Source organism: Anopheles nili, chromosome 2 (genome assembly GCF_943737925.1).
Source record: "Anopheles nili chromosome 2, idAnoNiliSN_F5_01, whole genome shotgun sequence".
NCBI lineage: Eukaryota > Metazoa > Arthropoda > Insecta > Diptera > Culicidae > Anopheles > Anopheles nili.
This window is the reverse complement of record NC_071291.1, coordinates 11,588,100-11,607,788: the sequence shown is the minus strand read 5'-3', so window position 1 is coordinate 11,607,788 and position 19,689 is coordinate 11,588,100. Positions and strand designations below refer to the sequence as shown.

At 51.4% G+C, this 19,689-nt stretch overlaps 1 protein-coding gene across 1 annotated transcript; it reads left to right on the top strand.

The window, feature by feature from the left end:
• Positions 1 to 307: 307 nt before the first annotated feature.
• Positions 308 to 16,689, top strand: LOC128731677 (muscle segmentation homeobox). The gene is made up of 2 exons (XM_053824846.1): positions 308 to 1,557; positions 16,349 to 16,689. The coding sequence occupies exons 1-2, from the start codon at positions 789 to 791 to the stop codon at positions 16,687 to 16,689; spliced, it is 1,110 nt and encodes a 369-aa protein (XP_053680821.1). The 5' UTR covers positions 308 to 788.
• The last annotated feature ends 3,000 nt before the right edge of the window (positions 16,690 to 19,689 follow it).

Here is a 19,689-nt window from a genome sequence, read left to right as displayed (position 1 = left end):
GCGAATTCCCTGCCAAACGGAATCTACAGCGCTCAGTGCCCTCTAGCGGACGGCTGGCGGACAGGTCTATGGCTTATGTACGAACGCGATTGGTCGAAGCTTGTGAGTGAGAGCGCTGAAAGCGAGCGAGAGAGAGAAAGAGAGCAAAAAAGCCCCGAGAGCGAGCAGAATAGCCAGTAAGCTCCGCCTTCTCGCTCGACGACAGGGGTTTCCACGGGCAACAAAGTAAATAAGCACACGAGGGCGAGCGCAGACAAAACCAGTTTACAGCGCGCTCCTGCGATACTGTTTCTCGACAGACGCAGACTCGAACGCACGTATCGTACACACGTTCGCACGCACGCGTGTCAGTGATCCTCAACGTGGCACTCAACCCGTCAGTGAAAACGGACAGTCGAAAAGGACAACAAACGCGGTCGGACGAATTGTGCCGTGTGGAGTGGGCAGTTAAGTGATCGAAGTGAAATCGAAGTGTCATTTGATGGACTAGCCATCGGTTTTTGCGCGCAATTTTGGTGTGTTTTTTGTGTGTCATCCGACCTCAGAATCGACTGAGGTTGAGTATGCGACTCCCATCCGTGTGTGCATGCGTGTGTGCATCTCGTTGCTAGTGGTGATGTGTCAGAAACCCGCCTTTCGGCAACATACTTTTCGCTAACACCGGACATTCGAACGCCCTGTGAGGCGCAATTGAAGAAGAAAAAAAGAAAAAATAGAAGAGAAAAACACCCCCCGAAATCGTGAGTGCGGGTTTCGTGAGTGAGGAGAGTGGTTTGGCGCAAATCTTCATGCTAAAAGCGTCAGGAATGACTGTAACTCCGGTACGAATGGCGATGACCAGCCCGACGGTGCCCATGCAGCAGAAAAGCAATTCCCGCATTAGCAACTTTAGCGTGGCCTCACTGTTGGCGGACACGCGGCCTAAAACACCGAATGCTCATCATGCCATCATCACCTCTGGTGCACCTACCGCTACCACCCCTACCACACCCACGCATACCCCGCTAAGCGCACTAATGCATGGTCCACCGGGTGTGATGGCAATCACGCTTCCTGGCACGTCCCCATCGGGAGACGTGTTACCCGCGAACCTGTCCTCGCACACAACCAGCTCCTGTTCACCCCGCTCGCAACCCGATGCCGGGTCTCTGAAAAATGTGGACCCCGACCGTGCCGACACCCCGCACAGCCTGCTCGAGTCAGATGACTACGATTCGAATCACGACGAAGAGGAGGACTCGATCGTGGACATCGAGGATATGGATCATGAGCTGAGTGAGAGTGGTTCACAGCCGGGCCGGAAGGGTAGCGGGTCACCTGGGTCCCCCGCTGGCCTTGGTCTTCCGCACGGGTCACCGCCTGCCGCCGCTCTAGCCGCTGCCGCAGCTGGCCATGTTCCGATCCGGCCGACCCCGTTTAGTGCGCTTGCTGCGGCAGCCGCGGCATGGGGTGGTATGGGCGGTGGAGTACCGTGGCCCGGCGCCCGTCAGATGCCACCCTTCGGTCCACCCGGACTCTTCCCGGGACAGGGTTTTGGCGCCGGTCAACTTGGTGGAGGTAAGTGATCGCGATCGCCCCTCGGTGGGGTCAATTGTATGCGACTGTTTTTTTCGGGGTCGAGTTCCGGGGTGTCATTCGAAAATGGGCCAGCTAGGGAGGAGGTGGGGGGCGAGTTTTTTGGACCCATACACCGGGTGCGAGTTATCAGCGAGTGTTGATAATTTGTCCGCTCGAAGCGATTCCGATGGCCCCTCGATGGTTTGGTGCTTTGGGTTCTAAAACAAGCCGAGGAAGAGTTTTTCCTTGGGGCTATTGGGAGGTGGTGAAGTGGTGAGGTAAATATTGACCTTCTGCGGTCGAAGAACAAAGCCGCCTTACGAAGGGTCAACACAATCGATCGGCCCTTCCAAGTGTCTGCTCACTTTTGTTTGTTTCGAGTCACTTTTCCACCGTCGGCGCACTTTTTTTTAAACACCCATTTGCCGTCGTCGATGCCGTCAGATGAACCCAAGAGCCGAGTTGGTGTTGTTCTTGCTTTTCTTTCTTCCCTTTTTCGCTCCATTCCGCCAGTCATTCGCCGGAAGAAGAAGTCAAGCGCCCGAAGGATGAGCCGGCAGCAATCTGAAATCGATATCGCACTTCTTCCTTCCCGGGGGCTGTAGCAAATTAGGAACACTTAGCTCCCGGTCGCTGGTGCGAAGACGACCGAGACGAGATAAGACAGAGGATCCGTGTCGGGAAGATGAGTCGAAAGCTAATGTGGACTGAAAGCAACGGAACCGTGGCGCAAAAGAATGGTGTGGCTTCAACGTGCCGACGTTTTGTTACCGATTTGAGGCTGATTCGTTCCGACACGCGAGTTGGAGTGATCGTGAACAAGTGTCAACCCATTTCCGACGGCATTTGAGCCTTCTGGTTTCGATTAGCGCGCGTGTGTGTGTGTGTGTGTGTGTGCCAGTGACAAAATCACGTGGCAGCTTTGGTTTGTTTAATTTTGGCATCGAAGCCTCGAAGGCGACGGCAACGATCCGTGAGTGTGTCGCTTTGAGCCCGGGCATAATTATACGCTCGATATTTCGCACATGTGCGCGTCGAAAAATCGTAGGCTGAGGGATGAGGAGTCAAAAGAAAAACCTACAAAAAGAGCAAATGACACACAAAACACAAACGTTGATCTTTACGTTTTGGGGTTGAAAGAGGACGGACAGCAAACAAAAACAGGGTGCGTTCTCGTGTCCACCCTAATGAAGCAGCGAAAAAAAAAAAGAGCCAGTCGGATAGTTTATGCGATTGCCATAGATTCCGCGTGGCCATCGACGGTGGCACGATGGCGATGGCGAATAAATCATCGATCAGCCAGACCGCCCTCCAAAACACCCAAATAAAGGTCCCTTGGCCGGAGAGTCGTAGCGAAAGGCGGGAGCAAGAAGCTGCTCGAAATAAATCGAATCTGGCGGCATCGGATAAACGTCATCAAGCGCAGATGACAAACGATCGGTCGGGAAAGATATAAACATATTTTATCGGGTCACCGGGAGCCCTCGAAACCGATCCTCAGGGTCTGCAGGGGACGGAGAATTTCGGAAGGAATGTTTTGGTTCTGGGCCTCACGTCTTCCAAGCGCCTTTCGCCGACTTTGCGGGATTTTATTCGACGTTGCGTTCTGAAATTTCGGGTCCGGCCTTTTTCTTGAGCACGGCTATCACTTTGTCCACTTCCTGGAATCGGACCGGGAAGTGCCGGTTGGGATTTTTTGTTGTCTCTCCCTTTGGCCCGGCGCTGGGCTCTGACTGCGGCGTTAAAGGCCGACCGTTCCCGGTCAGGCCCACTGCACGGAGGCAAGAAAACAATTAATTAGGCTCGGTCGGGGCGCGCGATGCTGCGTCGGGTGTTTTTTAATGCTTCTGGTAGCGGAAAACCGGCCAACCCAAGGCCCAGGGGCAACGCAGCAGAACAGGCAACATGCCGATAAGAAAGACTAATTAATAGATTTCAGATACATCTCGCCTGGCGAGATGCCGAGATGATCGCACCCCGGCGATCCTCCGGGGATAGAACAAATCGGAACAGATCGGCCCGCGGGCTCGTGGGAAAAACAAACGGCATGTCGGGGCTTTGCTTGGGCTTCCGAGGGAAAAATGTGTGCTTTAAAACAAAACGACACAAGAAAAACGGGCCCCTCATCGGTCGGGGGTTGCGGTGCGCATTCGGGCCACTACATGACTTTATTTTCATCTCATGATGATCGGGAAGATGGCTTTTGGGTTTCCGTCTAGCCGGGATCGATGCCTAGCTGGCGGTCCATGGGCTAGGCGGAAGAAAACCCAGCCACAGGAAGTGAAACCGGTGTCCCGGTGATGGCCAGTTAATTAACTTGTAATTAGTTTACACACCGGGCCGCTTTTTGTGACTTGTTTCGTTCGTTTTCGGAGTTGTTTTTTTTTTATTTCACTCGTGTTGCCGCTCCCAAACGGCAGCTTTCGGGGAGCTTTTTTTTTTGCTGCCTCTTGGCGTGGTTGGGACAAAATTAGTGCACAGTGAAACAGGAAGCTTGAAAATTCATCAACGAACGCCGCGGGGAAGTGGCTGCGTGAGCTGAAAAGATAGAACAAAAAAACACAACTTCGTTTTAGCTAGTATTATCATAATTTCACCGTTTAAATTCTATAATTTAATTAAACTAGTCCGCACCCGCGGGAGCGACCCTAGCTCTCGATTCTTCCCTTTTGGGGGATTTTCTTTTTCTTTTTTCTATTGCTTCTTATAAAAGCGCCATTTTGTGATCGTGTTAAGATCAACGGATTACTTCGTGGGCTTAGATCGAGTTGTTGTAGTTTGTTTGTTCTCTTTTATTTCTCCTCTCTCCTCCCTTTCCCATTTTTTGTGTGACCCAAGGCTCTCGAAGACGTTTTGCTGCCTCGACCTGCCGCGGTCCTGGCAGAGTGTGTAATTAGTCAAAGATTGTTTTTTTGTTCTGTTTCCACTGATGTACCTTTTTTCCCGTCTGCACCGAGGTGGCGGAGTGTTTTCTTGAATTAAATTTCGACAACCCATTGACGCCATCTTTCATTCCACTCCACGTTTGGGGTGTTAGTTTTGTTTTTCTTTTTCCCTCCCGATAGCCTTGGTGTGCGAGAGCAGCGTCGGGAGCTTTTTTTTCCCTCCTCACAGCCAGTTCCGTCGTTTTGTTTCATTTCACCATACGGCGGAGCATTGTCCAAGCACTCGGAACGTTGCGCAAATTAAGTCATTAGGGAAACAAGCCCACCCGATCTAGCTGCCGGGTCCGCGGCAATGACGGTTCCGGTGGGAGCTCTACCGTACGCACGTCCAGCCCTTTTCAACCCCCGAGGGCAGCTGATGGCTGAGCCTCGTCGTGTTGCGGAGGTGCGGTGAAAATTTGATAAGTGTTTTAATTAGCCCGTGTGGCGCCTTTTTGATATATTTTTATGTCAACTGTTGTTCCGTTGGCTAGCTGCGGCGGTGTAGAAAAGACGGCAAACGAAACATCCAGCAAATTCGGGGGCGAAATTAATTCGCCAAACCAGCGCTCAACCGGCAGGTGGGCTCGGGGCCATTTTATAGCATAATTTAACATTTGTTTAGGGAAAGTATGTAAAGCATTGCGTACGATAACGAAATAGAACCGGTCACCGTTGGCCGGGGTGGCCCGCGGAACAGGCGAAATAAATTTAAACTGCAGCTTTACAAACATCGACGCTTGTCAAAATGGGCGCCAGCCGAATCGGTCGGTGCGCGGACGCGAGCGGAACGAAAACGGTTTGCGTTATGATGGGTTTCTTAATTCACTCCTCATAAAGGCTCATCAGGAAAACAAATTAAGAACAGCGTTTATGAAAAACAGATTATAATCAGCAGCCATACATCTGTTTGGTAAATGCTGCTTCCCAACGTGGCTCCAAACGTTCAGCTTCACAAAACGAAACGGCAACCTAACCGTCCAACCGTGGTAGCAAGAAAAAAACGGCCGGAAAAAGGGACAGACTTGCATTGGCTGCCATTTTTCCACGGCCTGCAACGGGTCGATGTTTCACGCGGTGGCAGAAATTAACAGCAAACTTCGGGCGACATGTCGTGATTATCTGCAATCAGCAACTACCGGATTTTTGTGTGCATCACATGCAACGGTGACGCACGGGCTCATTCCTGGCCGTTTCTTCTTCTTTTGCTTCTCGCTTTTGTTTTTTTTTATTATTTCAACCCCCGACTTAACGGCTGCGAATCCAACAAAATCTGCAAAACTAGCCCCACTCGACACAGTAGCCGCAGTTGGCACGCGAAAATATATTCCCCTTTTGAGAAGCGTCCCAGCGGGTGCAAGCGGTTCGAAACAAATTAAAACACTTTTATGGTGCCGTTTCAGTCCACGCGGACTGCATCCTTCGCATTCGCTCACCCCACGATGGCTCGGGGCCAGGTCAATCGAAGGCCTGCGCGCTTGCACCGATCGCTAATGAGTCTTGAGAGATCGCATAACACCACCACCAGCCGGCCAGCTTCGTTCGAGCTGAGCACCCAGAAACTTGATCCCCCACCCGAGTTGCGGCCTCTACGGGTTATGCATTTTATTATCCTCCTTCTTGGACCGCCTCGGACTGAAATGAGTGTTAATGTGGCGATGGAAGGCTCTGCTCCCCTGGGCCGTGGCTAAATTAGGAGCCGGTCCACCCTGCGGGGGCACTGAAATTACAATAACAAATAAATTAACAACAATACTTTTCCATGTTCGCTTTTATTATAAACAAGTATCAAATTAATGTAATAATAATTTTAAATCACTTCCACCGGTCGCGGCGCAGCGCCATCGGGCAGGGAATGAATTAGCACCGGAAGGCTCACCTCCCACCCCCCCGGGTGGAGGGGGATGGTGGTGAGTGGGTTGGGGGGGGGGGGGTGGAGAGAAGGGGATTTGATAATAGATTCCCAACACGCGAACCCACCAAGGACCATTTCACTTGCGCGCGGTCGTGGCGGGTTTTAGGGTTTTTCTCCCTTTTCGGAGAGCTTTTTTTTTATTATTTATTGTAATTTCCACTAATTAATATTAATTCCAACCAGAAATCAACAAACTCGGGAGGAAAAAGTACACGGCCAGCTAAATGGCGGCCGCCAGATTTCGTTTCTTTTTTCGTTCTTTCGCTCGGATTAGTACGTGGTTTGGCTTCTTTCCTTTATTTGTGCTTTTCTCTCCCACACGTCCATTTGGTGCTTTGTGTTTCAGTTTCCTTATTTGGGTGGCGCATAGATTGTGTGCGTTTTTTGTTCGGATATTGCTTCAATTGAGAGCGGTTTTTCGGGGTCTCAAACTGACCCACAACACTCAAGCAAACGGTGCTAATGCGTGGCGTACTCAAGAAGTGGCCACCTGTCCGCGAACAACACTCTTGGCTTGCATTAACCGAAATCAATATTAATGAAGATCTCGCTGTAGCGCGTTCCGCGGGAAATCAGCGACGGCTTTTCGTGTCACTTCCTCTCGATGGTCGCCACGTCCGGGAAACTATCGCTTTCGAGCCCTCCGAACGTCGAACATTTCTATTAAGCACCACCGAAGCTCCGTCCGCAACGGTTCCAAATCCCCACTGCAGACGATCAATCGCATCCGCCCTGGCGCGTCCATGTTGGCCCTTTTCGGTTCCGGCCTTGGCCCTTTCGGCTGCCTATGGCCGGTTGGTGAACGCACCACGGCAATGATGCATTTGAAAATAATTTACAACGCCATTGTTTCCGCCCGAACCGGCCATCATGGCGACCGAATACGGTGAAATGGTTTATGATTTGATTGTAAACGATCCTTGACCGCCGCCGAACCGGGCCGCCGCGATCGATTGAGATTGCAAATTTTCTGCCAAAGAACGACGACACGAGCGAAGCAATGCGAAGCGGGATATGGATACTATTGTTCATCGTTCGAACGTGGTTGTGTTTGTGTCAGAAGCCCAACCACCGAGAAGCCGTTGCCGAAGGGAAAAAGGCTCCAAACCGGGTGAACGAGCCCCCGGGATGCCGTGTGGAATTTGAAATGCAAATCCAGCGTGGAAACGAGTGATTTCCGCGAACAAATTCCTGCCCGCGCTGGGAGCTGGAGCGTTGGAAAGTTTTTCCAGTCGTCGGGGCTTTTGTCCTGCGAGGTCTCGAAGCCTTCCGGAGCCGTCGTGGGCTCCAGCGATTTGCCGGCGAACACGATTATGGGGTGGTTGATTATGTATTTCGGCGGTGACGGTGGCGAAATGGCGTGGCACGGTTGGTAAAAAATGTACTACCACTGTCGAAACGGAAGGATTACGGGTTGTTTCCTGTTTTCCGGGCGAGCCAATTTTCGTGTGTGCCCCCACCATTGCAGGCTTCACGGGCTCTTTTTTTTTAAATATGACTTAATTTGTCCACCGGCAGCAACGACATGCCGTACATTCCGTTCCAACGCAGCCCCCGTGGGTCTCGGTTGGAGTTTGCTAATTCATTCAATAATGTAGCCATTTTATGAGCGCCTGTTCCGGCCCCTCGGAGGAAGGCGATGGCCCGTGCGACGCTGAAGTGGTTGGTTTTTGGGCGAAAAATTGCGCAAAACCCGCACCACAAGGAACGTCAAAAACGCCATCCTTATGCAGCTGCATTCAAATTTTTGACACATTCCCGGGCATTAGCGAGCGCAGTGTTGTCGAATTTCATTTCGCTTGGGGTTTTTTTTTCATTGCTCGCTTTTTTTTTAACGTTCTCGCCACCGGCAGTCGAATGCCGTAAATGCAAATGCCGTGGAACAATTCCGAGAATCCTACGCCCATGACATATTGCCGTTTCGGGAGGCTTGCGTCAGTTCCGCGAACACGCCGCGGGCAATTGAGCGGCCGTCGTTGGAGCGCGCCTCGTGGGCCAGAAAATGCAATTTTCCTCAAAACAATTAAACACCACCGAGCTGGGAGAACGAGAACGAACGACCGGGATCGCCATAAAATGACAACCGTCATTAGGAGCGCACCCGAAGCCCACCGCAAATGAGATGAATAAATTTCAATCCATAACGACACTGCACTGGTCTGGTGCCTTGCAAACCCTTGCGTAGGCAGGGAAACGGTTCCTACGGTGCGTCCTGTTTTTGCCCGAACCCGATGTCCTGCGGTGACACCAACCACACAGCACCCAGTGCGCGAAGTGGCACTTGCAGACGATTTAACGCACCATTTCCATTGTCCCCCCAAGGGTTTTGAGCGTAGCTCACGCAAATAAAACGCCATCATCGTTTGACTGCGCGAAATTCCCGATTCCTAGCGGAACGTCATGTTGCGCCTCCCTCGATCTCTCTTTCACTCTCTCACTCTCTCTCTCTCGGGACGGAACCGGGCCCTGCCAACGTGGGGAAGGGCCACGGATGTCGAAGCGATATTTGCGCGCATCCGACGTTGCTAATGAAGCTGTTAATTTAGATTTGCTTTATGTAACGGCGAATTTGGCGCGCACCGCGAACGTAGCCGTGCCAGGGTGCCGTGCCGTTCCGTTCGCCGTAGGAACCGTGTCGTTTTGTGCTCTGGTCGAGGTGTATCGGCGCCGTGATGGTTTGAAAATTAATTTCATCCCTTCTGCGGACCGCGCTATGGTGGCTTTTGTGGCTCGCTTTGGGCTGGATGTGGCTCGCAAAAGGCCCCATTTCACACGCAGGTGCGAGCCACACGAGCGGCACGTCGATACTGTTTGCTTTGGGCTGTTGGTTTTTCGGGTGCTTTTGTTTCGGACCGTCCGGTCTGACGAACCGCTGGCTCAGGCGTGGCGTTTTACCACCCACCGGTGGGTGCGTGTGGTGAGAATGGAATTACAAAACTAGCATTTAACCGGCCGATAAGAATCGCCACGCCGAATACGGCGAGCTTCTGATCCTGGTTCGGCATGACTGAAGGAGTGCGGAGGTGAAATGGAAAAAAATAGAACCGAAAATCCGTACGCATTTCAAACGAGCGGCCTGCTATCGTGCTCGTAGCGATTTGGTGAGATTAAAATTCGGCACCGAAATGAAATATTAATAGCACGTTCTAAATCCCTTTTTTGGGGGTTGAAAAAAGGAAAAACCACACCAAAAACAGCATATCTTATGTTGCCTTTTATGGAAGGAGCAGCGGGTAATTAGGTTTTCCGTTGTTTCATGCTGGCCGGTCGTTGGAATTAATTTCCCTCCCGAAAACGGTATTCGCCGCCCAGGCTGCTAACATCTGGCAACGACTGCTGGCTCAAACATCGACCGCGAATGTCGTGCGATCGAACTCGTTTGTCTTCATCTCGTGGTTCGATTTCATGTTTTAAGCTAGCCACTGAAGCCACCGGAGCTAGGATAAATTATGAGGACGGTTTGTTTCCCGATCGCGACGATTTTGATGCAGCGTTAATTAATTCCGTTCGTTCGTTGACGCTATCTGGGCAACGCGATCGCGCTCCATTTATCCGAGATGTTGGTTGCCTTTTGTGTTTTGGTTTCGTTTTTACGTCCCATCATCGTGTTTCTCCTTCGCGTGGTGTTTCGTTTTCGTCACCTACCGTCCGGTACGGCAGCGGTTCGAAGCGAATTTAATCGTCAAAACGGACGGATTGAGGAAGCGGCACGAGCCTTTCCTGCGGCAGTATTTCCGCTTTTGGGTCGCTGTTCGGAAGCGGAAAACAATGCCATCCCGCGTACCCAATCGTAGCTCGTCGTTGTAAAAAGTTAATAACTATATTACTTCCGCTCGGACGCGCCCAGACGCGGGATGATTGAAGGCACACGCGTTAACTGCAATCAATCCGAGTCCAGCACTGATGCTGCACTTCCAGGAATTTAACAAAAAAAAACCAGCCAAAGCCACAGATAAGCCGTCTCATGGCTCACGGGGAAGGAAGCCATTTTGGGCACCCAACGCAAACCAGGCAGGTCAGCGACTGCGCGACCCATGCGGACAATTGTAGAACCGGAACCAGAATTTAAGTAAATTAATAAGAGTAAATAACGCTCACTCGCCGCGCTGATGCAATGGCAAGCCTCCTGGGGTGACCATTTCAAGCTGCCGGGTGTACCGGAGCGAGGGTGATAAGTGTAAATTTATTTCAATCATTTTCTATTTCCCGTTGTTTCGAAGCCGCTGCGCATGTCCCCGCGAGCAGCCCGCGAGATGGCGACCAAAGATGGGGGTAGAAATTTCTCCCGATTTACGAAAGTCGCTGGTCGCTTTCGGTTTTTTGCCTGCTGGCGGCGTCGGCGTCGCGACTCGAACGTTTGGCATAATTTGTGCATAACACGGCCACCGTCCGATCCCGCGGGCTGCTCGCGCTTGGTACGCAAATTTGCGTGTCAATCGCTAATTTTGGCAATAAATTTTAATCGGCCGCGTAATCGCGACCAATTAATAACGCCTTCCGTTTGTGCGGTTTGCCGTGCGCTTTTTTTTTTTCGTTCGAAAGCGATTCCGCTCGATTAAGATAGGACCGGTGCACGGAACGGCGCTGGTTCGGAAGAAAAGGAAGTTCAAGAATCAACACAGCAGGAAACAGGTCCGATTGGAGCTGGTTTCGATGCGTCGATGCGCTCGGGGACAAGTGCAAGGCGGCGATAATTACTGAAGCTAGCGGTTTGCAGCTTGCAGCGTCCGTTCGTCGTGCCCTTATCTAATCTTAAACGGTAGCACGGTGCAGGGTGCAGCAGAGAGCCGAAAAAGTGTCCCACTGCGAGCACTTACGGGGCAGAGGGCCAAATGGTTGGTTCCGTTGGTTGCCTGGTGCGCGAAATGTGACATTTGCGATAAGCGCGGTTTGCGTGCGTCCGGAAGGACGACCAAGGCCGTGGTGGGCAAGCGTGGACAAGAAATAAATTACGCGCCTATAAATTATATGGAGTCATTAAAATGGTTTATCACAGGTGTAATTGATTTAATTAGTCCATTAACTTTTTAGCTACCGCCGAGCGGCGTGTTCGGTTGAGGGCTTCTAGTTCGATCGGAGCTCCAATTGGAAGTCCGGAATTGGAAGGTCCGAATGGTCGGTCGAGGGACGTTATTTTATGATTGCGTAAACGTCGTGTTGTTGAAAGTTTATGATTTTTTTTCTCTGTTACCCCGATCGGTGCGGAGAATGGGAATTTCAGTGCACGAAAAAAAAAAAAATAAAGAGAGAGGAAGAAAGAAAAAGAGAGAGAGAGAGCGACATTCACGCAAGGTCCTCAAAAACCTGTACGAATATTTTAAAATTCAACTCCCAGCAGACGGGAACCAGGATGGGGTTCGGGCTTTGGCGCGCTTCGGTCAGTTCAACCCAATTAGTGCTTGTATGCAAATGGTGGCTAATTAATTGCAAAAATCTTCGTCGCCTGTCGGACGACATCGCGGTGGCTCGTCTCTTGCTGCATAGGGCATAGTCCTGAGGGTATGCGGGTAGCTGCAAACATCCGCGGGCGATTCAAGCAAAACGAAAAAAAAAGGAGCAATGGTGGGTAAGTTTTCCAATCAACCGACGAATAACACCCAGTCACAGTAGGCTGCTGTTTCGAAAACAATGAGCGTCCTTGACGTTCGAAGGGCCTGCTGTGATGCGCATCTGTTGGGGTTTGTTGCTCGGGAAACCAGCCCAGAGACTCCAGCAGGATCCTTTATCGTTCGCCACCGAAAAAGGGACTGACGGACATAAAGGCCAATCGCTTCCGTTTAATTCAATTAGGTACCATAACTCTTCCCCTAAACGGCGATAGGTGCTGGAAATGATGCTTGCGAGCCAAACACCGAACGGGGTACGGGTGTTAATTAATGCTTTCTTCACCCGATCGACGGCAGATAAACGCCGCCCGGCGCCTTCAGGTCCTTAAACAATGTTTCATTTTAATACCATCCACGGGGTCACAGGACGGCGAAGGTTCTTTTTTTTTACCGAAAACCCATGCTCGACCTTTTTATGGGCCCTCGGTGCGCCAGATGACGGAGAACCCTTTTTTCCGGGGGTCAAAAATGTGCACGTGAAGCCGTTTCCGAGCCGCTTTTCTCGCTTTTTTACGACCTCACAAACCGAAGGAACTTGCGCGATGGAAGGTTAAATTGGAACCGAAATGTGCGTCCTGTTTCCGCCCGATGGTGGTGATGGTGGTGGAAAACTGATGGGACAGCTTTTCTAATCTCGACGAAACGAAGCACTGGTGACACGTGCGGCGTGTTTTGATGGTTGTGGTTTGTGACAATTTTGGAGCTCTCTTATTTGATGGGTTTTCTTTGCTACCGTGCGATTCATGAAGAAAGATTAACGCTTGTGACGCCCTCAAGCCGTTGTTCAATAAATGGAGCTGTTTTATGGGGTGGTATCTTTTAGAAAGAATTTATTTATAGTAATTTGGTTTCTGTGACATTTTTCGTAATTAAGTGCTCATTTCTAATCAGCCATCAAAGAGTTTAGTGTGTTGGGAAAATTCAACGTTTCTCGCCAAACTTCATCAACCACATGTGTTTCGCACAACTTCGACAGCGATGTCGATTAGATGCAAATTAAAATGTACAAAATTCACTACCAGACATTCGACCGCCAAACCATCGATCCCCACTCTACCCGAGCTGTGAGCACGCACCACACATTCGCGGCCAGCCCTTGAAGAAAAATCCGCTCGGAAAACCCTGGCGATCGTGGGCACATTCCAACGCGTCTCGATCGACGCACCGTCGGGCCGTTTCCTGCCAGTTTGGCAGAATGTTCCGCCACCATTAGACCGATCGGATTCCTGCCGCGCTGGTTGCGGTTTTAGGCCATTTTCCCATTTGTCCCGATGCCGTTGCGCGCTCACATCAAAGGAAGTGCGCGCGCGTTCGCACGACGGGGCCCGCACATTCCGGCTGAGGACGAAACGGTGGTTGAGCCGGCATTTGAACCGAATGTTCGCAGCTGATTTTCGCATCTTGCACGGTAGCGGATGTTGACCAAATATCACCGAATCCCGGGCCGCCCCGGGCGGAAAAAGAAGAGACCAACAAAAAAAAGAAAGAAAAGAAAAGAAAGGAATCAAATCTCCCCAACAGAAACAAAGGACCCAACACCGGTCTCGGTGTCGAGATTATCTTATTACCATTTGTCAAACCCGACGGGGACGAGATTTTCGAGCCGGCGTGGCGGGGGCTTTTCGAATCGCGAAACATGTGTGCGACAAAGCGTGTCGGTGGGGATTTTGCATCGTGATCGTCGGAGTGCGCCGGGAAAAAGTGGTGGGTTTCGGAATTCGTCACGGTATCCCTTGCGCTGAAACGCGCAGCAGCAAATTGATTTGATTGCGGCTAATGAATTGCTCTTGCCCGTTTAGCAGCGCGCGAGGGTTACGGTTTCGTAGGGCGCTGAGACAACTGCCTGATCAGGCGAACATTAGCAATTTAGATAACGTGCGATGCGATGCGATGCGATGAGGTCGAATTGACACCGCCTGGTAGGTGGCTCTGGAGTGGGCACTGGACGTGTTTAATCCCTCCGTTATGGTTGTGAGGCGTGTATTGGAAATAAACATTCCGCAGAGACACTGCCAACGTGCAAGATTGTGTCCGAACCCGCAGCATGAATGTGTTGCTTTGCGTCACGCCGTTGCGATTGTGGGAACGGTATGTCGCCTAGATCGCGCTTCCGAGAAGGATCACCGAAGGAGGAGATGGTCGAAGAGATCGGTGTGTTTGCGATTGCGATCAGATCAAGCCTGGGTTGAAGATTCCCACATCCTCGGCAACAGGGCAATTACTAATCGTCGCTAATGGAATGCAAATTTTCCCGCCCCAGAGTGCACCACTCACGGGCTTGTCTTAGTCATAATAAAAAGCAAAAAGAGCAACAGCAAAAAGAAAAAAAAGGCCCCCAGTAAACACCGGGACACCGGACCCGGGAGGTGCGATTCAGGGAAGGCCAAGTGAAAATGAAGTAAAACTGCACCGTGAACACGAGCCGCAGCAAAAGAAATCGCATTTGAACCTGAACCCGAACTAATCGATTCGCTCTCTTGTGTGCAAAACAAATTAGTAAAAGCAAAGCAAGGTTTCCGCGCGCCCTCGCACGCCCAACGCCCTTGGAATACCGCCGCCACGGGCTCGGGCCACCTTGCCCAATCGAACCCCACAGCACAAGGAGAAGACATCGCATTGCATTGCATTGCATTGCAAATTGCAGCCCCCGGGGTTGTAGAACATCACCACCGGCACCGGGCTCGGCCAGGGCTCGTCAACTCGTTTCACGCACACGCGCAAACGAGGCGACGACACGGGCAGATCGCATTGCGGTTGGTGCGCTTGTATGAAATTAATTTATTAAACCGCAATTCACACGTCTTCCCGGTGTCCCGCGATAGTGCGAGTGAGATAGCACCATTCGGGCGCCCTTTTACACGCAGTGCAGCAGGATTCGTTGCAACCGTTGCACTCCAGTGACCGTGGACGACGAGACTTTATCAGCACGGAGGTCCGTTTCGCTGGCCTGGATGGCGTCTTTATGTACTGCTTCAGCACCTTTTCGGACAGCACCATGTCGGGTGCAACCGACCTGAAAGCACCGTGCCGTGAAAGAAGGCTCTCGTGCGGTGCATAAAACATGCCCCGGGTGGTTTTTCGCGAACAAGGGTGTGGTCTAAAGTGGGACGCCCAGAAGAGTGCATTTGCATTTGTGAGCGCTACCGGACGTTACCGGTGTCTTACGGGAATGAAACGGAACTGATGTTAAGTGGGAAAAAAAAGAGGTTCTTGCACCACGCGGTCGATGCATTTCCATGCGCTTAGCCTACGTTCCAGGCGCACACAACGGCAACAGCGAATGCAATGGCGTCGATCGTCGTCAATTAACGCTGATTGAGGTTATAATTTACTGGTGTCACTTACCCGGGTTGCCACTTGCCGTGCTCCGCTGGAGTATTTGCGCCGGCGCGCTCACTTGACTGCGGGCCCCGCGTTCCTATCAATTAACTCCCGCTCTAAGGGCCGCCACCGAAGGGTTCTCGCTTGTTCTGTTGGTTCGCCGGTATCGATTGCCGCGCGGCACGACCCTAATAGACTATTAGTATCGTCCGCGGCACGGTTGCTTCCGTCGGCGTGCGACGTTTCCGCTCGATCGTATTCTGCTCTGTTGTCTTTTTGTGTAAAAATAAACACGTCGCATTTACCGCACCGGCGACAGGGAGCTGGTAGGCAGGAATGCAAGAATTTCCTCATGCCATGCAACCCGGACTAATGGCAGTGTAGCAGCCAACGCCGTCGGCTGTCGAAGCCGGTTTGAAGTCTTCCGATGGGACCTTCACGGAATCTCTCGCAAGGCCTTGAAAGCGAAGAGTCGGGACGTCGAAAACCTCGAATATCGCGTTCGTAAAACACGAAAAATTAAAAATCGTAATAAATCTTGCTCCAGCTCTTCGTTCTTCGTGTTGGAAATTTACCGTCACGGTCCGTGTGTGCGAGCGCGCCTTCGGCAGCTTCATTAACTGTCACTTGAAATATTGTACTGCGCGTCTTTAGTGCCACGTGCTCGCGGGAGTTTCCCACGGCTGATGTGTGATGATATACGAGGTTCCGTGGACGATGAAGAGTGCCGATGTTCGAACATATGCTCCGGTGTAGTGTAGGGTTGCATCTTCGCTCGATAAATGTACGGTTGGCACGCGATGTTCAGGCGCGATGGCCTCAGCAAAAAGGGGTGTTATGATTGACTCACTTTCCGGCGACTGTTTGACAGACCACCCTCGGGAACATGCCAAGGGTTGACTGAAGGGTTGTTGTCTCGGAGTTCTCGGAGTTCTCGAAGTTCTCGAAGTTCTCGAAGTTCTCGCACTATTAGACAGTGGCTAATCGGATCGTGTTTTGCTTTTCCCTTTCTTTGTTCTCTGCAGATAACGAACCACCACGCATAAAATGCAACCTCCGGAAGCACAAACCGAACCGGAAACCACGCACCCCATTCACCACCCAACAGCTGCTGTCGCTCGAGAAGAAGTTCCGCGAGAAGCAGTACCTGAGCATAGCGGAGCGAGCCGAGTTCAGCTCGTCGTTGAGGCTCACCGAAACGCAGGTGAAAATCTGGTTCCAGAACCGTCGAGCCAAGGCGAAGCGACTGCAGGAAGCGGAACTGGAAAAGATTAAAATGGCCGCGCTGGGGCGTGCTCCCGGTGCCCAGCTGTACATGGGTTACTTCCACCCAAGCCTAATGGGGGGTGCGATGCATCTGGGGTAGGTCCCCCCGGCCCCGGCCCCGGCCCGGGCCACAAACCCGCCCAACCAACCAACCAACCAACCTACCAACCAATCAACCATTGTGAATACTAGCATTTAAGGTGTCTACTTCTAAACGACTGTTGCACGCTCCTATAGGCCGGCTCGACTGCCGTGAAGTGAGGTTACGTTTAGGTATTTATTTTAATTCCCTCCCTCCATCCCTCCCCCTCCTTCCCGGCCAAAGCAAACAGTCCCGCTCGTCCCCGTGCGGGAGGTGAGAAGAGTTTAATTTTATTTATTCCCAAAAACGCCCGACCGCCCTTCCAAAGCAGCCTCGCAGAGATTTTTGTAAATATCAATCAGTCGCTCCCTCGCCGGATCGCGGACGGTTTGGAGTGTGAGTGTCTGTGTGTGTGTGTGTGTTGGGCCAACAACACGTCAGCGCCGCGAGCCAAAACGCCGTTCCCAAACGCCATCTGTAAATATTATCCCTAAAAAAGCGTCCGGCACCGGGCGGGTTCGGGTGTAGGGGGGAGGTGATGAGGGGGGAGAGGGAGCGTGCGAAACGCTTTCGGGTAATTTGCTCCCCTCCTTCTTTCCTTTGCCTCCCACTCAGCCTTTCCTAGCCCATTCGAAACCCCATTCCCATTTCCCAGTGGGGGCGAGGCGGACAATACGGGTTTGGGTTGTGTTTTTTGTTTTGTTTTCTAAGGGGGGGTGGATTTTCATTTCGCGCCAGAAATGCCTTCCCCCCCCCCCGGTCGAAGTGTGCACGGATTTAATTTCTTAATTTTTTGTAAATACCGCCCGGGGTGAGGGTGGAAAACGGAACGTCCCGGTGAAACAGAGCGAGCAAAAACGGGGAATGAACGAGTCCAGGTTTTGAGGGGTTTGCTTCGTATTTTGTTTTTCTCTCGTCCTCGTCCGATCGACCGCGTGTGATCAGTGTAAATAGAGTAGTCGCAGTGCGTAGGTTCGCGTATGATGGCATATGAAGGGTGGCCTGGCTTCCTCGCCAGGTCGAGCTGCTAATAGCTAGGTAGGCCGTGATTTTTTGGAGCAAACCACCCCGACGAGTGCGCATCGATGGCCGATCTCACCACTTATCCAATTGCTGCCAAAGCGGGCGAAGATGCGAGCCGCGCTTAAGTGGAAGGCAAATAAGGTTAATTTGGGGTCCGCGAAGGCGCGAACAAAACTGGACCCCGGTGAAGGCAAAAAAGAGCGAAAGAGAGCGCGATGAAACGGAGCAGTGGTCCAAAGGCTTACGCAGGTCGCAGGTCCCCCGAAACGAACCGAAAGCTTAAATAGGAACAATAAGCAAACATAAATGCGTAAATATAATATCATGCGAGGAACGAGGGCGAAACGGGCGAGCCTAGTGTAGTGTAAGGATAGAAGCGAATGTGCGGGTGATTTGAAGATTAAAAGTACGGAAAAAAGAAAACAAAAATATATACAATAAATAATGAGAACAAAATAATACCACAAAAACAACTTCTTGGCGTTTACTTGTCGACGTTTAGTGCCACGACGTGCATTGTATTATATCACAGCAAAGTTGAGAAAGTCCGTTGGTCACCTGTGTTGAGAGAAAACAGCTGGGCTGTCGTTTGAATATAACTTCGAATTGTTAAAATGCACGTTACCTGGTTGCTGGTTGACGTGTTTTCGAATACTTCGAAGACCTTCAGCATAAACTTATGGTGCTTTATGCACTTTGACGAAACCTTCTCGAACACACAGCCCAATGAGGGAGACAATATCGGAAAAGCCATCGGGCGTGCTTTGCAACCCAAAATCTCCCTTCCCATGGAACGACAGCATCCAATCGATCGACCACGGCGCGGCTACCGTGCGCCATTAATGGCGCTTAATTCGCAACCGATTATCCACAATCAGTGGATTATTATATCCCGCCACGTTCAATTAATTCCGATCGGCGGCCGGGTCCGGATCATAAATTTCCGCAGCCATTAATTGCGGCCGGGGCAACCTGGGACTTGAGCTGCCGCTCAATCAACCGCTCGTTATGGGGGCGGATGGGTTGAATGATTGGCGAATTCATAAAGCGCCGCCAAAAGCTCGGTAAATTCCGAACCGCCGGCAGCTCGACGGCTTTAGTGATTTCACCACGGGGTGCTTTTCCTGTGAGCATGTAGCGAGGCACGACGCAAAGCCATCGGGAAAGACCCCCTGGTGATAGGGTCGAACCGAAACCCCTCTTCGACGCCCTCCTGGGGCGAATCCACACGATAAGACGTTACTAATGACATCCAAGTGAGCTGGACGCTTTTCCGTCGTGAAGCGATAGAGAAAGCGAGACAGAGAGAGAGAGAGAGCCAGCAGACACGAATGAGTTGAAGGCGAGAGCGTGATGACTGCTCGATGATTACGATGATGAAATAATAATAATCGAATCAGAAATAATTATGCGCCATAACACTCATCGCCCTAGTCCTCTGGGCCGTTCTTCCAAGCCTTCAGTTCGTGCACTATCGGACTGTTGAATGAAATGCTCTTTTCTTCGCTCACTCTGCGGATGCAGTCGTTTCGGAACTTTTGATTACAACATCCGCGGCCACAGTATGTCGGGTGATGCAGCAGCATCCGGGACGTTCGGATGAATTTATTATTTTTCAGACAATTTTTTAACGTCCATTTCGGTTGCTTAGTAACCTTTTTGAAACGGCGATCGAAACGACGCGATAGTGTGCTTCTGCTGTGGCGTAATGAGTGGGCGCAAGCCAAAATGCAACAATCTTAGCTACATTACCGACTGCCAGCTGAAAAAGGGGTGGCGCATATCGCACGAATCGCTCATTTCGCGGAATTAATTAAACCAAATTACCGCCCGAACCTCGCGCCCAGACCACCGAGCGTGTGCGTGTAATGGCAATTACGGTTCGCGTAATGAGCAATAAAAGCAGTCCCATCGCTCAATCTCGTTTCGCTGACTCTCCGTAGCCCCCGAAGTACATGGACCACGACGTGCAATGAGCTGTAATGTGTGGAGCTG